We start from the raw sequence: 18,878 nt of genomic DNA, 5'->3' as shown, positions 1-18,878 counted from the left end.
TATTGAAAAGGAATAGAGAAACAGCATTAATTGCGTAGGCATATAATGATTCCCCTTACCTGGAAGACATGGGACGATGCCTTTGATGTGGTAGTAGGCTCATCATCTGTACCTGATGACCCATAGGCCTCAACCAAGGTAGATATTTCTTTTTTTGCTTCTGACCTGGAAAAGTGCTCATAAAGTCTCAGCTGGACAGGACTCAAATCACAATACCGGTCCTGAATTATTTTTTCTGGCAGATCAGCTAATACTTCATCTTTTGTTCGTCGAAGAAGGAAAGGCATGACCTATTGCACAAATAAGTCAATGAATTGAATTAAAGGTATACATTGTTGTAATCAGAAAGAATTTCTGACTAGTTAGCTCAGATTCGGACCTGTTTGTGTAGTGCTTCCATGGCAAGGGCACCAGCTTCTGCATCCTTGGCTGAACACTTTGCATCTCTTGCAGCCAATATTGGTTTCCCGTAAGTGGACTGAAACTGCCAAAAGTAACTATGAAGTCAGTCGCCAATAGAAAAAATTACAAGCTACAATAATAGAAAACTGAATTTCAATAATACTCTCATCTTGTACAGCCTGTATATTCATGAATGAGGGATGTCAATTATAATCCAAAGTTGCCATCCCTGTCCATAAATACAAAACTCATGTCCCATGCTCACAATCAATCTTCTCAAATATAGTAGGACTAAAAGAGCAATTAACATACAAAGTGAAAAGCCAACAATGTAGTCCAGTGCCAAAGTGGGTTAACTCTATGAGGACATATCCAAGTTCAACTCCCTTTGTGGATGTATAAAGTGAGGATGAAAAGGAACAGTTTAATCGTGACATCAATATCAAAAGAGGCATGTGAAAATTTACAAGTGCACATGCACACACAAATTTCATTTCCATATACTTCAACCGATCAGTGTCATGGACATCGTTAAAAAATCCTAAGATACCGATGCGCCTGGAAAAGGCCGGATGCGGGTGCAGATGCTTCCTAATGCATTAGGAAGCTGCACGGGTGCTGACAAGGATATGGATTTCATCACCAATGAGGGTTGTACTTTCACTAATTATGACCAGACATTTCCATTCACACAGTCAAATCAAAGTCACCCTATGCTAATTTATTTATCCTCTGCCACCGGTAGGTAAGGTAAGGTAAGTCAGCCCATACTCCATCCATGCTTTGTTTCCAAAACAAAATCGTACCCGCAATTCGTTTGGGACCTCCCTTAGATTTTAAGATTACAAGTGCAGCAAGGAAAATGTTGCGAAGCATTGCCCCTAACCACACATGCAGATCCTTTCAATCCTTTCAATTCTTAAACATGAGGATTGCATTTTGGACTGTACGAATTGTGAACGACCGTCTGTTTTAACAAATTCGAAAACCTTGAATGCAGTTAATTGCCAGGGTCAATGTAGGGAAAGCTTGTTTTAGTTTATAGTTGCTAAGGATGCTAATATGCCCATTAGTGTTGAAATCATCATTCAAAACAATTTATGTTAACATGGGGCCTTTTGCTTCCTCCGCATTTGACTTATTTCACAGGGCAGGTTACTAGACTCCTCATGTCGTGGCCCACATGTCGATAGCTCTCAATCAGCTGGACAATGTTTGTATATTAAGTTAATTATAGCGTCTCTGTCAATTTGGTGGTTCCTCTAAATGTGGAGCCTATGTGAGCCCACCCTGAAAACACCCAGGGAGATGTGAAGCGCATGCAGCCATAGATGAGAAAGGTATGAAGGACGCACAATGATGTGTGTGTGTGTGTGTGCGTGTGTGTGTGTGCGTGTGTGTGCATGTGTGCGTGTGTGTGTGTGTGTGTGTGTGTGTCTATATATATATATATATGGATGCACCCAAATGCATCCAAAATCTCCCCCAAAAAAAAAATCCATGCATCAGCATCAGAACCAGCATCGGTAACTTAGAAAAAATCTTCATTTATATATCACTATTGTCTTAAATCAAGATCTGAGTGAGTTCACTCTTTTAGAATTCATCCATGTAAAGCTCACCCTTCAATTAAATTCAGAAAGAGCTTAATCAAATTTTGATATGCACATATATCTTTCTTTCCTATTCACTACTGGTTTCTATCTAGATCAGAGGACAAATCACTTTCTCAATGTATAAAGTGGTCGTGAGAAAATTTTATTATTTTAAGCACAATGTTGAAATAAAATGGGGCTTATCAAATTGTTCTTGCATACATGCACAAGTGGACAAAGGCACACACATGAGCATGTGCACAAATGCACTAACATATAGATAAGATTAGCTGAGAAAGAAACATCATCTTGGCATCTGAAGAATCTCTGGGAGATTAAACCATAGCAAGTATAAGGTTGTGTATGCACTCATGTATTACATGACTGCAGGTGTGTGTGAGCACATGCATATTAATGTGCATGCATTCACATGTAGGTAAACTATGATCAAACCAATTCAATCTCAATAGTATGCTTCAATTACTACACATTATCACTTTGTACATTGAAAAATGGATTTGTACCAGGATCTAGGTAGAAATAATAGTGATATAGGAGAGAAAAGATTGCTTTCTGAATAGAAACCAATGATATATACAGGAAGAAAACGATGCTTTAATAACTAGAGAATTGACAGGAAATGTTACTAGCCATAGCAGCAGATTATTTCAATTATCACCAACAGCTTACAGCATGGAAGAGAGAGAGGGAGCAACTTTTTTGCAACAGAATTGAATATTCTGAGTAAAATATAACATGTGAGAATGCATTGGTAAAAATATTTTTCATCATAGATGGATGGACAGAAATACAAGCTTCTTGAAGATTTTAATAATTAATGACAATAAAGAATATGCACAATTTATCATGCTAAAATACATCTGCATTTAATCAAGGAAAACCCATCAGCAGTCTCAGAATAATAAAAATTATTCGGACACCACCACTGCACAAATTCTCAGCATGATACAGCTTCTTGGTGGCTCGTGGAAGGTATTCACAGAAATGTGTACATAAACCCAAATGGAAGTGAATCTGACAAGCGAATAAATAAGAAAGCATGTTTTAAATAGGTCATTTCTAGAGCAATTCTTCAACATAAACAGACTCCTCTTCTGAAACATCAATGTATACTCAATCGCAATCTATGATTGAATTTATTACCAGTGTTTTATGGGGACACATTCCTATGTCCCCTATATAGGGAGACTCGGTGACACTAAGACTTGGAGGGGATGTCCCCATGCCAGCTCACCACCGTCACCCCCACCCCAGCGATGTTTACGAGACATCTCCCTTATTTGGCGATGGGGACATCTATGAAAATCCCAATAGCCACCCCACCACCACTGCCTTGCCCCTGAGATGTCCCCTCATTTAAGGGCAGGGACATTTAGCAGACTCCCAAGAGTCCTCAACCATATAAAACTTTGGAGCATCCCCTATATCAAATACTCAAAACAGATCAAATGTAGTTTTTTTTTAATCAAAAAGTTCTTTTTGAATTGTATGGCAATGTCACTAACCCTACCCATTATGGCATGTGAGGCCAATCAAAACCCTAAACAGTTATAAATAGGCATCAAAGACTCATTCCATATCACTCCCATGTTTCAACAACAAAGTTCAAAGCTACAATAGCTTTCAAGAGCCCAAGCGAAGGCATTAGGTTTGAGGAATATTAAGACGAAGATTAGGAAGAGAAAGGGTGAAGAGTAGCACCAATCCACCTTTGAATCAAAGGATACGAAGCTTTCTTCAAATCCAAAGCATCCTTTCATCATCACTCTTTTTCTGTTTTTTTTTTTAGACTGTTCAATTTACTAACTGTTTACTAATTTTAGTTGACAAATTTAGTAAATAATTTAGGGGTTTACAATTTAGTAATTTAATATTTACATTGCTACAAATTTTAGTTTAGATTCATTATTTCAATTTCAAGGCAGCATGTAGAGAGTTAATTCACAGCTTCGTGTCATTAGCAAAGGAGTAGGACTTTGTGGTGTATTGCCAAGTAAAAACATCAATTGAAATAAATAAATCGTGGGCTTACATTGGTGTCCTAAGTCTTGTACCAGCCCCATTTCCATTGATCTCTCCTATAACTACACCTGGTGATACAAAGAATACCCAGATCCAAGAGTTTGAACTCACTCTACTTTTGTTGTTCCACTTAGTTCAGGGGTAGCCACATCAAAGGTTAAGGGGAAATGTACAATGATCATTAGATATGCTGCAAATATGATGCTAAAGTTATTCAGTGTAGAACTAAGATGAGGCAAATGAGACCACTAGCATGTCCTTCTTTGTCTATGGCATTCCATTCTATGCGGCTCGGTCTACTCGTTGTTAGGTCTACAGCAAAAATAAACAAAGCAAGAATATCATACATGTTAAGAGAGAAAAAAGAATCAAAACAACACTTGGAAAAAAACCATTCCAAAACTAATATTCTAATAGAGAATCACCAAATGAAAGCTAACTGGGTCAGACAATATAGCATAATCACAGATGAATAGGCAAACAGCATACATCAACCACTCATTAACATTAGAAAAACATGTATTGAGTAACTTTACTTCCTGAGTGATATCAATTTAGGGGCACCGCAAGGATGTCAATTTTCAGTTCCAAATAATTAAAGACGCTACTGAGGATATTAGGTCAAATAATGTGGTGGAAGTAGTTGTTCATGTTCCATATATGTGCAAATCTGCAAGAAAATAAATTGAGGCAGTACACAGCTACATGTGGTGGACTCCATGTTGAGTGCTTTACATGAATAATGCACTCAAGGACATGGCAAAATTACATGGATAAAAATGTGGTTAATAATGCTAGATATGCAACTGTTTATCGGCAACCACCATAGTTCACATGCATTCTCTATGACCTTTCCTAAGGAATATTTAAAATCTCCAGATAAAAAGGATGCATCATACTTCATTCTCCTATAGAGGATTCTGCCATCATTACTCCCAATTTCATAATTATTAGATATGGGATGCAAATCCACCTGACCTTAAGGAGTTGTATAAGTGCATTGATAGTATGCTTGGCCAAATGAAAGCTATTGTAGAAGAGAAAAAACCCAAATCAGCACCCCATGACGAGCACATGCAGATAGTCATGCAGCACTAATGAGAGAATCTCAACAATCCCTTAGACATGGTTGCCTATGCCTTTAACCTAAAGTGATATGCCAAAAAGCTAGGCAAAATTACTCCTATATAGGATGTTGAGGCGAAGACAAAGTCCATGCATGCCATTCAGAACATATTTGATTCTACACAACACTCTTTCATTCATACAAAGTGGACAAAATTGTCAATCTTGGGGGATATTCAGCAGAGGTTGAGATAGGAGATCATGGCATGGAGGATCCAATTCAATGGTGGGCATGGGCTCAATTCCTTGACTATCAAACTAACCTTTTGCTTGTTGTCCTAGTTTCCTAGTTCTTATGCATCTAGGAGGAACTGGTCTACTTTTAATCCACTCAATTAAGAGGAACCAACAAACCATTAGGAACATAGAACCTTGTAGTTGTATATAGTGCCTTGAATCTCATTCATTGCAAAACTTATGTTCAAGGAGAATCCAGCAGCTCAACGGGATGTAGAGCCAAAGCAAGCTATATCTTGTATAATTTTTATAAATATTTTTTAAAGTACACCATATATTTGCACCATCGTGGATGTTCAACAATTCCATTGCTCCTTCAATGTTGTTAGTGTTTTGTCCAGAAATCAAGATAAATGGCAATAATCAAAATAATGAACAATAAGATGCAGAATGACACAATAATTTATCTCAGGAAAATCCTCCAACTTGAGGGGAATAACCCAGCCACACCAAAAATATCTATTTTATAAAAAATAGAGGTCTAATGTACAAAGCTTTCAACGGAATACATCACTCATCACACAAAGCAATCATCTATATCTAGAATGTAGAGACTCTTCATATCATAACCAAAAGTCTCTTCATTTTCCAAATGCGCATCTCTTCATATTTCCAAATGCATGCCTCTTTATACCCTCAAACGTGTGCCAATTCATATTTTCAAATGCGAGCATATGAAAGAGGGTCCTGCAGATAATTAGGATATCTCCTATAATTACAAACATCAACACTCCCTCTTAGTAAAGGAGATGTCATTTGCAGATTTCATGTCATCGTGCTAAACACAATGACTACACCCATGTGTATCAACAACTAAACTTTATCACAGATTTTCTCAACATGATATAGTCATGTCAGCGTGACATTCACCATGGCTACTGCCAAAGGTTGAAGAAACAGAAAACTAAGTCATGGAATCTCACACATAACTTCCATTATGGCTACTCGTAGAGGGTGGGTCCACCGTACCTACTCCTAGAGAGTGGAACAAGAGCTTTCACCTCAAACTTCTCTCAAGGAGAAGAATACAATAACAAGGGGTTGTACCTCGAATTTCTCCCTCACGGAGAAGAATTCATTAACAAGGGATTGCACCTCGAGCTTCTTCCTCACAGAGAAGAACTCATTAACAAGGAAATTGCACCTCAAACTCCTTCCTCACAAAGAACTCATTAACAAGGGATTACAAATTAAACTTTCCCCTCACAGAGAAGAATTCATTAAAGCACATAAAAGATCATTTGAATGTTGAGATTCCTTCTCAGTCAAGACTCCCTCCCAACAGAGACAACATACAACTTTAATTACTACAATTAATTGACTCCAATGTTTGACCAAACAAGGAGCTTTCGCAACATCATTGCTATAGGAGCTTGTTGATCCTTTGGAAAGGACTTGACAATCTCCCTCTACCACGCAAGCTCCCTCTGAATCTTATTGAGCCTTCAAAAAGTCTCCAATCTTCATCTCATGAAGCTTTCCCTTGAATTCCTTATGTGATCTCTCATCATCCTGTTGCTTCATGATTCATCTTGGAAGCATTTTAGAGATATTAGTAACAACCTCAACCTATGTCCCAAAGAAAAGTATACACATTAATGCTAGAAGCATACATTTTTTATTCTTCACTATGTTATTGCATGAATTAGCTAAACAAAATTCATTAACACTATTCAAAGGTATAATAAAAAAATACTTATCTTTTTATTGTCTAATCTTCCTCAAGATAGATCTCAGCACGCAAGGGATCTTAAGTTGTTGTGACTCTTCAATCATCCTAAGATTCTCACAAATAATTCCTTTGTTGTTATCCAACCCACTCTAATACCATGTTAGTGTTTTGTCCAAAATAAATGTAAACAGCAATAATCAAAATAATCAGCCATAAGACACAAAATGACACAACAAATTGTCCTGGGAAAACCCTCAACTTGAGAGGAAAACCCAACCACACCAAAAAATGTATCACTTATATTAAAGAAATATATCTAGAATCAAGCGACTCTTCATATGATAACCTGAAGTTTCTTCATTTTTCAAATGCGCATCTCCTCGTATTTCCAAATGCATGTCCCAACATATTTCCAAATGAAAATATATGAAACAACACAATGCAAGTAATTAGGATAACTCCTATAGCTACAAACATCAATCAACGCAATATCAAATATTTTAAAGTATTTCAAATTTTCATTTGTTAAACCTTGTATATGTTTTTATAACTATTTTATTCAAGTACAATATATATTTGCACCATCATCCCCCCACAATACCCAAATCTAGGCCCTTGCTACCCCATCCTCAAAACGCATACTATTGTCACTTGTCATGGAAACATGTTCCCCCACCCCTACTCCCCATCCAATGATTATTACCCTAGTAGTCAACTTACTCTTATCCTTTAGATTCTTTGTCTCCATGCTTCATCAATAAAGTATATTGTAATGTCCCCTTCTCTGCGCTAGCTATAATGGTGCCTAGTTGGTCTATCTTTCCATCTGGATAGGCTAATGACATGTGATTTAGGATCCCAGCTAGTCATATTAGTTTTGGTTTCAATTGAGGAGATTTTAAATGGGAAATCCTAAAGTTAAAGCCACTTCGTTTTATTGAGTTGAAATATAAAGTACTTTATTGTTTAAAGTGACTTTATGACAAAATGACTTAAGTGACTAAAAGACGAAATAGTCTTTTATCCCACATTGCTAAGATGTTTGTATCTCTCCACACTTCAAAGTTATAAAAGAAAAGCAATTGCATTGGGATTGTCACCACGAATTTATGTTATCTTCTAAAATCCTAAAAGTTGCTTAAATGTGACTGGATTCTTCCTAAGGGCAAAACCCCTTAAGGAAATCAGTGGGACTACACACAAACCTAGTATCTCACATTTGCACCTTTGAACTGTGTTTCCAAATTGATGCATTGAAGGTTTACAAGAAATATTAAGTTCAGCAACATGAGAGAGGATGCAAGTATTCGGAAGCTATTTCAATGGACTGATGCGTAGAGGTCAGTACTGGTATTTTGTTGGACGGAAGAAGTAGAAGTAAATAAAATACATAGCTAGGAGAATAGCAGCAATACCTTGCAGGTGCCTATCTACAAGTATGGTGTGATTATGATAATACTGGCATTGGTCTGATATCAACACGACAGTAACAGGGTTTACAGAAGAGAATAAGCATAAAGGTAATGGTGATAGGTTAGCATCCAGCAGACAGCCCATGCTTGGACGGCATCACTTAGAACAGATACTCATTGCATGGAAAGGATTAGTGGAACTTCACACGAGTTAGTGGATAGTGGACTACTTACAATTCAAGCAGGAAACATTATATATCGGGCATTCAACAGGACTGTATAACTGGAGGATAACACCTAATGGCAGTTCAATTCAGAGCCATGCATCTATAATTCATACGGAGTCGGTAAGTAGTATCAGAGTTCATATTTAGATCAGGGTGGAAGTCCGAGAAGATTTACAAGTTACTTCCAGACAGTTCATGGGATCACATACCTGCCGGCAGCATAGAACTTATCAGTATCGCACAGGAAGATCACCTTCAGCAGCTAACTCCAGGTTATGTTTCCCTTATTTTTGTTTGTAAGATTGTAATCTTGTGTGCAAATAATGTTATTGAACTCCATTCATTACTTTTGTCATACTTTCAGTTGAACTGTTGTATTTAGTATTAATCTAATAACATAATCCCAAGCATTGCTGTTGTATTGGAGTCCCACATTATTCAAACTTTCTTAGACTTTGAGCATACACTAGTAAAATCGGATTTTCCAGTGACCTCATAGTTCAAAACAGAGTTCACACACCAACTGTTTGATAAAATGTCATCAGCACAAGTTTAAAGTTTCTGACCAGATTAGGCAATGGTTACTATATCTTAAAATATAATAACCTTAGCAAAAAAAATCTAAAAGTAAGCATTGAGTTCCAAGAATAACACAAAAATAAACTATTGATTAAGGTTAGCTAAAAACAAGACATCGAGAGGGAAAAGTACATGGCATGTAATGTCCATAAATCTCTGAAGTCAGTAAAGATAAAAAACTAAATGCAAACAACAAAGATTATATTGCCTATGTATAGCACTAGTGTCCACTTCTAACATCGACCAAAAAGAAATAAGCATGAGATACCTGTAGTGATTCTCTATGCGTTCCAACTTCACGCTAAGTTAACTTGAAGCCTTCTAAAAATTAGTGAACCCCAAGCACATGAACCACCCTCCCCCCCAAAACCTTGAAGTACCCATCCCCAAGACATCCCTACACCAAGTACTATGTCACTATGTTGAATGTTCAATGGTTGTAGTTCGTGTTCCAATTTTCCTATGTTCAATTATTTCAATTTGGTATACTGAAACATCATTTCATAACTAGCATTTCAAATTCTATATGTATAATATACAATAACCCCTGCCCCTCACTTCCCGCCACCATCCCCCCATCATCCCCCAAATTTGACTCCTTTTCTCCTCTTGTCGTGAAAACTCGTCCCGACGTACCTCGACACCCGTGTTACACTGCTAAAAACTGGAAAAAAAATCATATGTTTGACATGGGATCTCAAACTGGACCCTCTACTAACTTTGGCCTATAATAGGTTCAATTCTTCTAGAAAAATCGTACGTTGGATATGGTTCCTTGAGAACTGGGCAAACTCCTATATAGCTGACACTTGTCTACATCATATTCTGCGAGAATCTGCACATCACTAAATGAAAGAATCTTCTGATTATTGAACAATGTTATGATGCCTATATTTGTAGTAGTCAGTAGAAAGACAGAGGTCATTCTTGTACTTGATCTAATTGAAATGAAAGCACATTCATCTATTTATGCAAAACATATCCCAAGATGACTACAAGTAGAAGCTCAGAATTTGGTTGTCATGACACATGTTCAAATAACCCATAATTTTCTTGCCAAGCTATCCACATCCTCTCATGAATGCCCCTATTAATCTCACATTGTGAGACTTCCAAAATTAACAGAAAAGTTAGATAATATTGATATCTAAATGACTAGATCTAATTCGATATGAGATAAATTATAACATTACTTAAGCTTATAATTATTCTAGCCATATCCATGACAGATTTGCCTTGTGGGAGATCCTGTAGCTAGATATTTGCCATCATGTAATGTGGCCCAGAAGCATAAAGGTCATGCAATATCGATAAAGAGCAATGTTATCTATGAGATGGGCCGTATATCAAGGACAGGTAAATATTTTTCTTATATAGGAAGAAAGAATAGATAGACCTTAAAACCAAAGTTACTGTATTCACTCACTGACTGCCCAAATGTATAAGCGGAGGCAGAGGCTTAGGGAAGCCAATAGGATGTGTTACAATGTTACAACTCATTGTGGATGCCGATCTGGGCACATCCAGACACATCAGAACACCCAAGCAAGAAAAACAAGGCCCAAAACCATTTCACTTAACCCATGTGTTACATTGAAATTTTTATTCTTTTTTCTCCCACTAAACCATAAAATAACCCTAAAAGAGGTCATTATTTTAGCATATCATTTTGTTTTTGATTTTGCTCTCTTCTCATTTGGTCTCCATTTTTGCATTTCGTAGGGTAGGTGATTTTTCCGAAAAGGATCGTTCATAGGGTTCGAGATGGCTTCCACAAAGGAAATCTAAGCATCCAAGATAAGCTTTGACCCTGTTCTTAATCTTTTAATCAATTTTTTAGATTTTGATGAATAGTTTCAAGATTGGGATGAATTTTTTTTTTATTTTCAGTTTTCAAAAAGAAATAAACATACAAGTTTAGCTCTCTATTTTAATATTTTCTTCTTTTTTTGCACTTATATGCTTGAATTTCTTAGTTTTTCCTAATTTAAATTTATTTCATTTCATATAATAGTAAGACATCAGGTTGCATTAATGGCGGGTAGTGAAAGTTCCAAGGGAGGTCACAGAGTCAATAAATTCAAAATTAATGTAAGATCTCCTTTATGGAGACATACCACGAGAATTTCACAGGTTGCAAGAAGTGGAAAACATATTTGGAAGTGTAATATATGTGATACTAAACCATTTAATAGCTCATTCTCTCAAGTCAAACTTCACTTTGTCGTCCCTACTAGTAGAGCGATGGGAATGTGCAAAGGCAAAAATGAGAATGGGTTGTCTCTTGCAGAAACAGAAGGATTTGAAAAATAACAAAGGGTAGATATGTTGGTTAAAAGATCAAAACAAACTTCTTTAGTTGCTCCATATAGAAAGGAAAAAATGTAATTACCCACTAAATAAGTTGCAGCCTCCAAACATTTATTCTTGCCTATACCCGAAGTGGAAGATTAAGTAGAAATTGCTACCAGCAAAAGAGGTCTATTTGACACGACATAAAAAATGAAGGCAAGAGACATAATTGATCAAGTCATTGCATATAGCCTCTATGCTAATTGTCTTCCTTTCAACTTGGTGAGATCGCCATATTGGCAGGAAACGGTGTCGGCCATAAATAGTGCATTGGCTAGTTACACAAGTACTGAGTATGAAAATGTGCATACCGCTATATTTCAAATAAGGAGGATTGTTGTAGAGAAATCTCTTCAACAATTTAGAGATTCTTGGATTAGCTCAGGTGTTTCTATCATTTCCGATGGATGGAAAGATACCAAAAGTCATCCATTGATTAATGCTATTGCAATATCCCCCCAAGGGACAATGTCTTTGGCGGCAGTTGATTGTGAAAGGAAAGTAAGAGATGTACAAATCATTTCAAGAATTCTCATCGAGTCCATAGAGATGGTAGGTAGTGAGAATGTGGTCCAAGCAATCACAAGCAATGCAAAAAAATGTAGTGGTTGAGGGCCGATATGACCAAATTTTCGCGCAGCATGTGAAAAACAAAAGAAAATACTGAGAGGAGGGGTGAATCAGCATTTTTCAAATTTTAACACAAGTGGAGACCAAACAAGATCACAAAAAATAAAGACATAAAGATATTTCTCACATGGAAACCCATTTGGGTAAAAACTCACAATTCACTAAATCTGAAAAGGACTTCAATCCAATACAATAGTTGAGCTCCAACTCAAAATAAGGCTCCACCCTGTCTGTCAATGAGCTACAACTCAGACATTCAATTAGTTACAACCACAAAACAGTAACTCTTTAGTGCAGAGACAATCTGCTCCTCGCTCCAATAAAAGAATGGAAAGAAATTTAGAGACTACAAAACCAGAGGCTGCAAATAGTACTCTCCTCAAGGGGGGTTCCAAAGGATTCTTCAAGGGTCACTTCTGCCATTAACATCAAACTGTAAAGCACATTTCCACATTTCTTTTTCCTTGGTATCTAATTGAGCATCTCTTTCACATATACCCTATTTGTGTGAGTAAAGTATTCAACTTCTTCTCACTTGATGATACACTCCCACAACAGAAGAAAAAGATTAATCTCATATGCATGATTTGTGTTTCACATAACTTAGACCTCGGCAATCAGATGCTTCTCTCAAACTTAAACACACCCAAAAATAGCTACGAAAATGTCTTTTTAGTTTACTCATTTAAAACTACCTCTCTAAGATACTCATCAACTTCAAAAAGCTAAACATAACTGTTAATTTCACCTAAAGAATGGTAATTTTTGGCTTCATCCAAAATCTCTTAATTGAACAATGTTGATTCTAACACAGCAATATTGGTTCAAAATCCTTCAACACTTTGTAACTGCCCCATCATACAATACCTGTTTTTTGTATGCATATTTGAGCCTCTGCAGAGATGCTTGTCATCACAATTAGTTGTAACAGCAGCACTAATATTGTTACACTGTAACACCGTCAACAGTTTGCACGAATACATGGACGTTTTTCTGCAGATAGCCTTCAATGCTTCCAGTATATGCGATATTCAGCAGCAGTACACCTATTTTTTTACTCCAAAATCTTTAAACTTATGATATGCTATTCTGTATGTTCTCAAAAGAGACGACAATCACTTGTTTTTAGCACCCGTTGTTTATCATCATCATTGTGTCTGTGAATGATGTCCAAGATGTTTTATGTCAGAATTAAACATTGTTGATCCTAATGCAGCCATATTGGCTCGAAATCCTTCAGCACTTCATAACTGCCCCATCATACCAAACGTGTCATTCGTACACATATTAGAGCCTCTGCAGAGATGCTTGTCATCAGATTTAGCTGTAATGGCAATACTAATATTGTAACCCTGTAGAAGTTTGCATGAATATATAAGACGTTTTTCTGCAGAAAGCCACCTGCTTTTTTACTCCAAAATCTCTAAGCTTATGATATGGTATTCTGTATGTTCTCAAAAGAGAGGACAGACACTTGTTTTCAGCACCCATTGGTTATCATCATTATTCTGTCTGTAAAAGATGTCCAGGATATTCTTCTTTCTTCTTTTCTTTTTTGATAGATAAAAGGCCATGAGCCCAAGATTGTGTTTAGATTTAAAAAACTATCTCAATTGGGCACCAAAGATGAGAGATGCATAGGTATCTTTGGTGTTGCCCTTATAAAATATATTGTCCAGTTTTAGTGCCCATTTTTTATTTCTGAATTTATAACTTTGCTCTTGATACTTCCTTGTGGATATAGCCTAAAATTTAAACTTGGCTACGATCAAGTTGTTAGAATGAAAAGAAGTCAGCTTCATAATAAAAAAATGAAACATATCTCCTATTAACTTTAATTTTAAAATCAAATAGTAGATTAGGACATGTTTTGAATAACCGAAAATATGTCAATTATTAACATTAAAATTCCATCATATCAGCTTAATTTAACATGTCATTTTAACAATAAAAATTGTAAACCAATTTTGCTTCAAGAACAAGTGTCTAACTTATACTTATCATATTAGCTTGTATTATTAGAATCTCTTCTCAATCTACTCCTTTGTTAGAGAGATTATCTACTTCTCTATTATCTACCATAAAAATATGTTTTATAATTGTTTCTTTGAATTGATCAATGATGGCTAGGGCATATTCAAGTTTAAAATTAAGGATCCAGTATTGGGTCTTTCTTTTTCTTAATGCATTTAGGCTAATTTGCGAGTCTCCTTCGATAACTAATTTGTTAATACCTATCTCTCTACTTAAAGTTAAGCCTTCTATCAGGGCCTCTAATTCTGCTAAGTTATTAGACATTACTCATAAAGGTTTAGCGAGTTTAGTTAGGCATGATCCGTTATCTAAACAAATAGAAAAGCCTAAGCTTTCTGGTGAGAGGATTACCTCTAGAGGCCCCCATCAAAATTTAACTTTGACCATCTTGCAAGAGATTCCCATTTACATTCTTTCCTAGCAATCTTGTTGGATTGTGTATATTATTGGTGGATTAATTAGTTTAAACCAATTTTTATGCATATCTACATCCCAATCTAGAAAGGAACCTTCCACCTTATATGAGTTTCTGAGATTATTGTTAGCTACCTCAATAATAGAAGTGTCCAATTTATTAAAAGCGGATGTTAGATCCATCTTTTCATTACAAGAAATTCTTCTATTCCTTTCTTTTCCTAATTCCCATAGGGGTATGGAAGGGGATATTTTCCAAGGATTACTATAAACCTTAGAACAAACATGTTTAAGCCAACTTCTTACAAAATTAATAGATTGTCAGGGAATGCAGTTTGCAAATTTAATTTCTTACATAACCAATACTAACAGTTCTTAGCAAAGGAACACTTGTGAAGCAAGTGTTCAGATGTTTCAGATTCTTTGTGACATAATGGGATCTTGATGGTCCCTCAAAACCCACTTTGATAAACCTATCTGTAGTTAAAATTCTCTTTTGAAGAGCAACCCAAAGAAAATTACCTGCTTTCAAAAGACATGTCATATCCCAACATATGTGAAGAGGGCTGTCAATCTTATCCCATTGTTGAGAATTTTTATCTTTTCATACCCTAGTTTGACTTTGTAATTTCCATCGTTCAAAGCTCACCATATTAATCTCTCTCTCCTATCTTTGTGATTTACCTGTCTACCATTTAAGAATTGATTAAAAATAAGCTTTTCTTGTGATGAAAGAGAAGTTTCAGATGTGGATTTCCATTGCCATCCTCCATACTGATTATCATTGATTTTAATTTTATAATTATTTACATTTGTACCCCACTAAGTTGAATGAGTATTTTTTATGTTAATTAGCATGTTTACACTATCTAGAGAAGGAAGTCCATCCCATGAATCTTCCCAACATAAAGCATCCTTCCCAAAACCAATATCCTAGGTTAAGTTTTTGGTTATTAACGGATGACAATTCAACATGAAATTCCACAGAAATTAAATAGTTGGGATAATATTAAGAAGGAGTTCATCGCGGAATTTCAACTTTTGCGTGATGATAATGAAATCGTAGCCGAGATATTCAATACCAAACAAAAGAAGAATGAAACAGTACGGGTCTTCGCCAGGAGATTGAAGGACTTAATCAATAAAATGGAGAATAAGCCGGCAGATGGGCTCCAGAAAAGATGGTTCATTAAAGGCCTTAACCCGAAGCTGCGGAAAAAGATGAAGATCGTGCCACCATCGACATACGATGAAGCGTACAATCGGACAATGAACCTCGAAAGTGACCAGAAGACAAAGAAGAAGAAGAAGAACAGCTCGTCCGATTCAGATGACGATGCATCCTCAGGAGATGATGGCAGTGATGACGAAGGAAGCAACAAGAAGGTTCGTGCCCTCCAGAAGGGCACGATGCGGATGATGAAGGAATTCAAAAAATTGAACAAGGAGACTAAGGGCAATGACCTATGGTGCACAGAGTGTAAGAAAGAAGGCCATACAAAGGGATCCTGCTCGAAAGATCAATTTTGTGAAATCTGCCAGATTCTGGGACACTCGGTAAAGGAATGCCCTTTCAATCTGAAAGTAAGAACACCGCAGCAAGTGTTCCTGACATAGGAGGCATCCCTGTCAGGAGGGAACAGGAATACCAGTACGGAAGGTGCCACATCAGGGGGATACAAAAACAACCGGCACGGTCAAAACAACAACAGCAATAACAACAATGGTGGCAACAACAACAATGGAGGAAGGAGTCGAATTCAGTACGATGCGAATGGTCGGCCAATTGTTCAATGCCGCGCATGCAATCTGTGGGGTCACTTCGCCCGGGAGTGCACAATGACGAACACACCGAAGCTGCTATGCCGTTGGTGTGGACCTGGAGATCATGATGATACTAAGTGCCCGAAGTCCGGCGTAAACTTGATTACCGTAGGGGCAGACGAGGAAGAAGTTCTGGCAATCACTCGAAAGCAAGCGAAGTTATACCTTGACCCAACGAAAGAAAAGAAGAGACTGGAGGAAGCAAGGGCAGAGATCCAAAAAGTAACACAGGCAGAAATAGCACACCTGAAGGACCCGCCAAGTACCTTCGTCCGAAACTGTGCAGAACAGAACATTGTACGGCAAATATTGCAAGATGAGATACCCGTCAGGATAAGTGATCTGTTGCTCACTATGCCTAAGCTCCAATCGGCACTCACAAACATCGTTCCCGCTGCTCAACTACCAGGAGAACATGGAAGGAAGCAGGAAAGTGGAGCAAATGCAGCGGACAAAAAGGAGAAGGAAAGTGGCGCAAGTGCAGAAGATCCGATGCTGTTAGCTCTTTCATCTAGACGCTATCCGGCGATTGTTGAAATGGGCATTCTCGGGACTTTACTAACGAACACAATCGTCGACGGAGGATCCGATGTCAATGTGCTACCAGAGGATACTTGGAAGAAGTTGGGCCGGCCAACATTATGGCCACCTACCTTCCAGTTGCTAACAGCCGATCAACATGGAATCAAGCCATTGGGAATACTCACAACACAACTAGTGACAATCGGAACACAACCATTCCTGTTGGACTTCGTTGTGATTCCTCTCAAGCGGAAGGGGTACGATGCTATTTTGGGTCGAGGGTGGCTGATACAAGCAAAAGCAAAGCACGATTGGAAGAAAAATACTTTATCACTCGAAAGCAAAGGCCGGAGGTATGTCATTGATCTGCACACTCAGATCGTCGGGGACGAAGCCCTCTCATCAGATTCTGAGGGAGAAGAGGATGAAAAGGGGCAAATTATGGAATCGGATCAGGAGGGAGTTTTACGACTGGAAGGAGATGACAATTTGAATTCAGTAAATGGTCTTTAGCACTGGCAGATAGAGGACTACGAGCTCTTTCCAAGTTGTAATATGCTAAGGATCGACGAAGGTAAGAAAGAAGAAGGATATGAATGTCCGAAGGAACACAGAGAAGCCGAAGGAGGAAATGAATGTCCGAAGGAACACAAAGAAGCCGAAGGAGGAAATGAATTTCCAGAGGAACACAGAGAAGCCGACGGAGGAAATGAATGTCTGAAGGAACATGGAGAAGCCAAAGGAGGAAATGAATGTTCGAAGCAACATAGAGAAGCCGAAGAAGGAAACGCGGGCATGACTGAAGCAGAAAGACAGAACATACAGTACGAACCCAAAAGAAGGAAAGATTCTACTGTACGACTGCGCAGTAAGAAAGTATTACGTCAAACCACAAATATAGCAGAAAGGTACTGGCAGCAAGGAAGGCACACGATACGATCTGCACAGGAAACAAAGCGGAAGGGTCTAATAAAAGTTGCAGCAGTACGAAGTATTGGCGGCCAGAAGGGGCAACTGATGGAGTCCATGCTACAGAGCTTCAGGAACAAACTGGGCGGTATGGAGATGACACAAAACAGGCGTAGCAGGTTTCAACTCAGACAGTGGGTGTTGAAGTACGACGATCAGAATGAGATCAACCCAGGCAAGTTCAAGGTTAAGTGGATCAGGCCGTATCAGATTCGGGAAGTAGGGGACAATGGAGCAATCAAATTACGGACTTTGGATGGACACGAAGTGCCTCAAGTGGTGAATGGGTCGAAGTTGAAAATATATCACGAGCGGAAGACTTCTGCATCAGGAAATGGCCTTCAGGAGACCCCTTCGTCACTGCAGACCGACGGTGACGATGGTCGAAGGGAAATTTGACTTTTTTTTCTTTTTTTCTTTTTTCTTTTTTTTTAAATATTTTTTTTTTTTTTTAAAAAGAGAGGACAAAAAGCACCGTACAGTTTTCCATTAGTAAAGTACGGATTTCATAGCACCGTACGGTTTTCCATAAGCAAGGTACGGATTTCATAGTGTCGTACGGTTTTTCATAAGCAAGGTACGGATTTCATAGTGCCGTACGGTTTTCCATAAGCAAGGTACGGATTTCATAGTGCCATACGGTTTTCCATAAGCTAGGTACGGATTTCATAGTGTTGTACGATTTTTCACAAGCAAGGTACAGATTTCATAGTACCATACGGTTTTCATTGCTAAGGTACGGATTTCACAATGAAGGAACACCGTAAGGCGTACGGATTTCACACGTCCACCGTACGGATCTCTCTGAAGATGTAAAATGGCATACGGTTTTTAAAAAATA

The 18,878-nt window shown here is 37.7% G+C and overlaps 1 protein-coding gene across 1 annotated transcript in view; it reads right to left on the bottom strand.

The window, feature by feature from the left end:
• Nucleotides 1–18,878, bottom strand: part of RGD3 (ROOT GROWTH DEFECTIVE 3) — a 216,116-nt gene that overhangs the window by 37,607 nt on the left and 159,631 nt on the right. The window contains exons 22-23 of the mRNA XM_089815160.1: nucleotides 380–484; nucleotides 60–290 (exon numbers count right to left, since the gene is read on the bottom strand). Of these exons, the coding sequence (XP_089671286.1) occupies nucleotides 60–290; nucleotides 380–484 (336 nt within the window). The remainder of the gene's footprint in view (nucleotides 1–59; nucleotides 291–379; nucleotides 485–18,878) is intronic.

This window comes from Cupressus sempervirens, chromosome 2 (genome assembly GCF_028749045.1).
Source record: "Cupressus sempervirens isolate cs-2001-9-10 chromosome 2, ASM2874904v1, whole genome shotgun sequence".
Lineage (NCBI taxonomy): Eukaryota > Viridiplantae > Streptophyta > Pinopsida > Cupressales > Cupressaceae > Cupressus > Cupressus sempervirens.
This window is presented reverse-complemented; position numbering and strand designations above follow the sequence as displayed.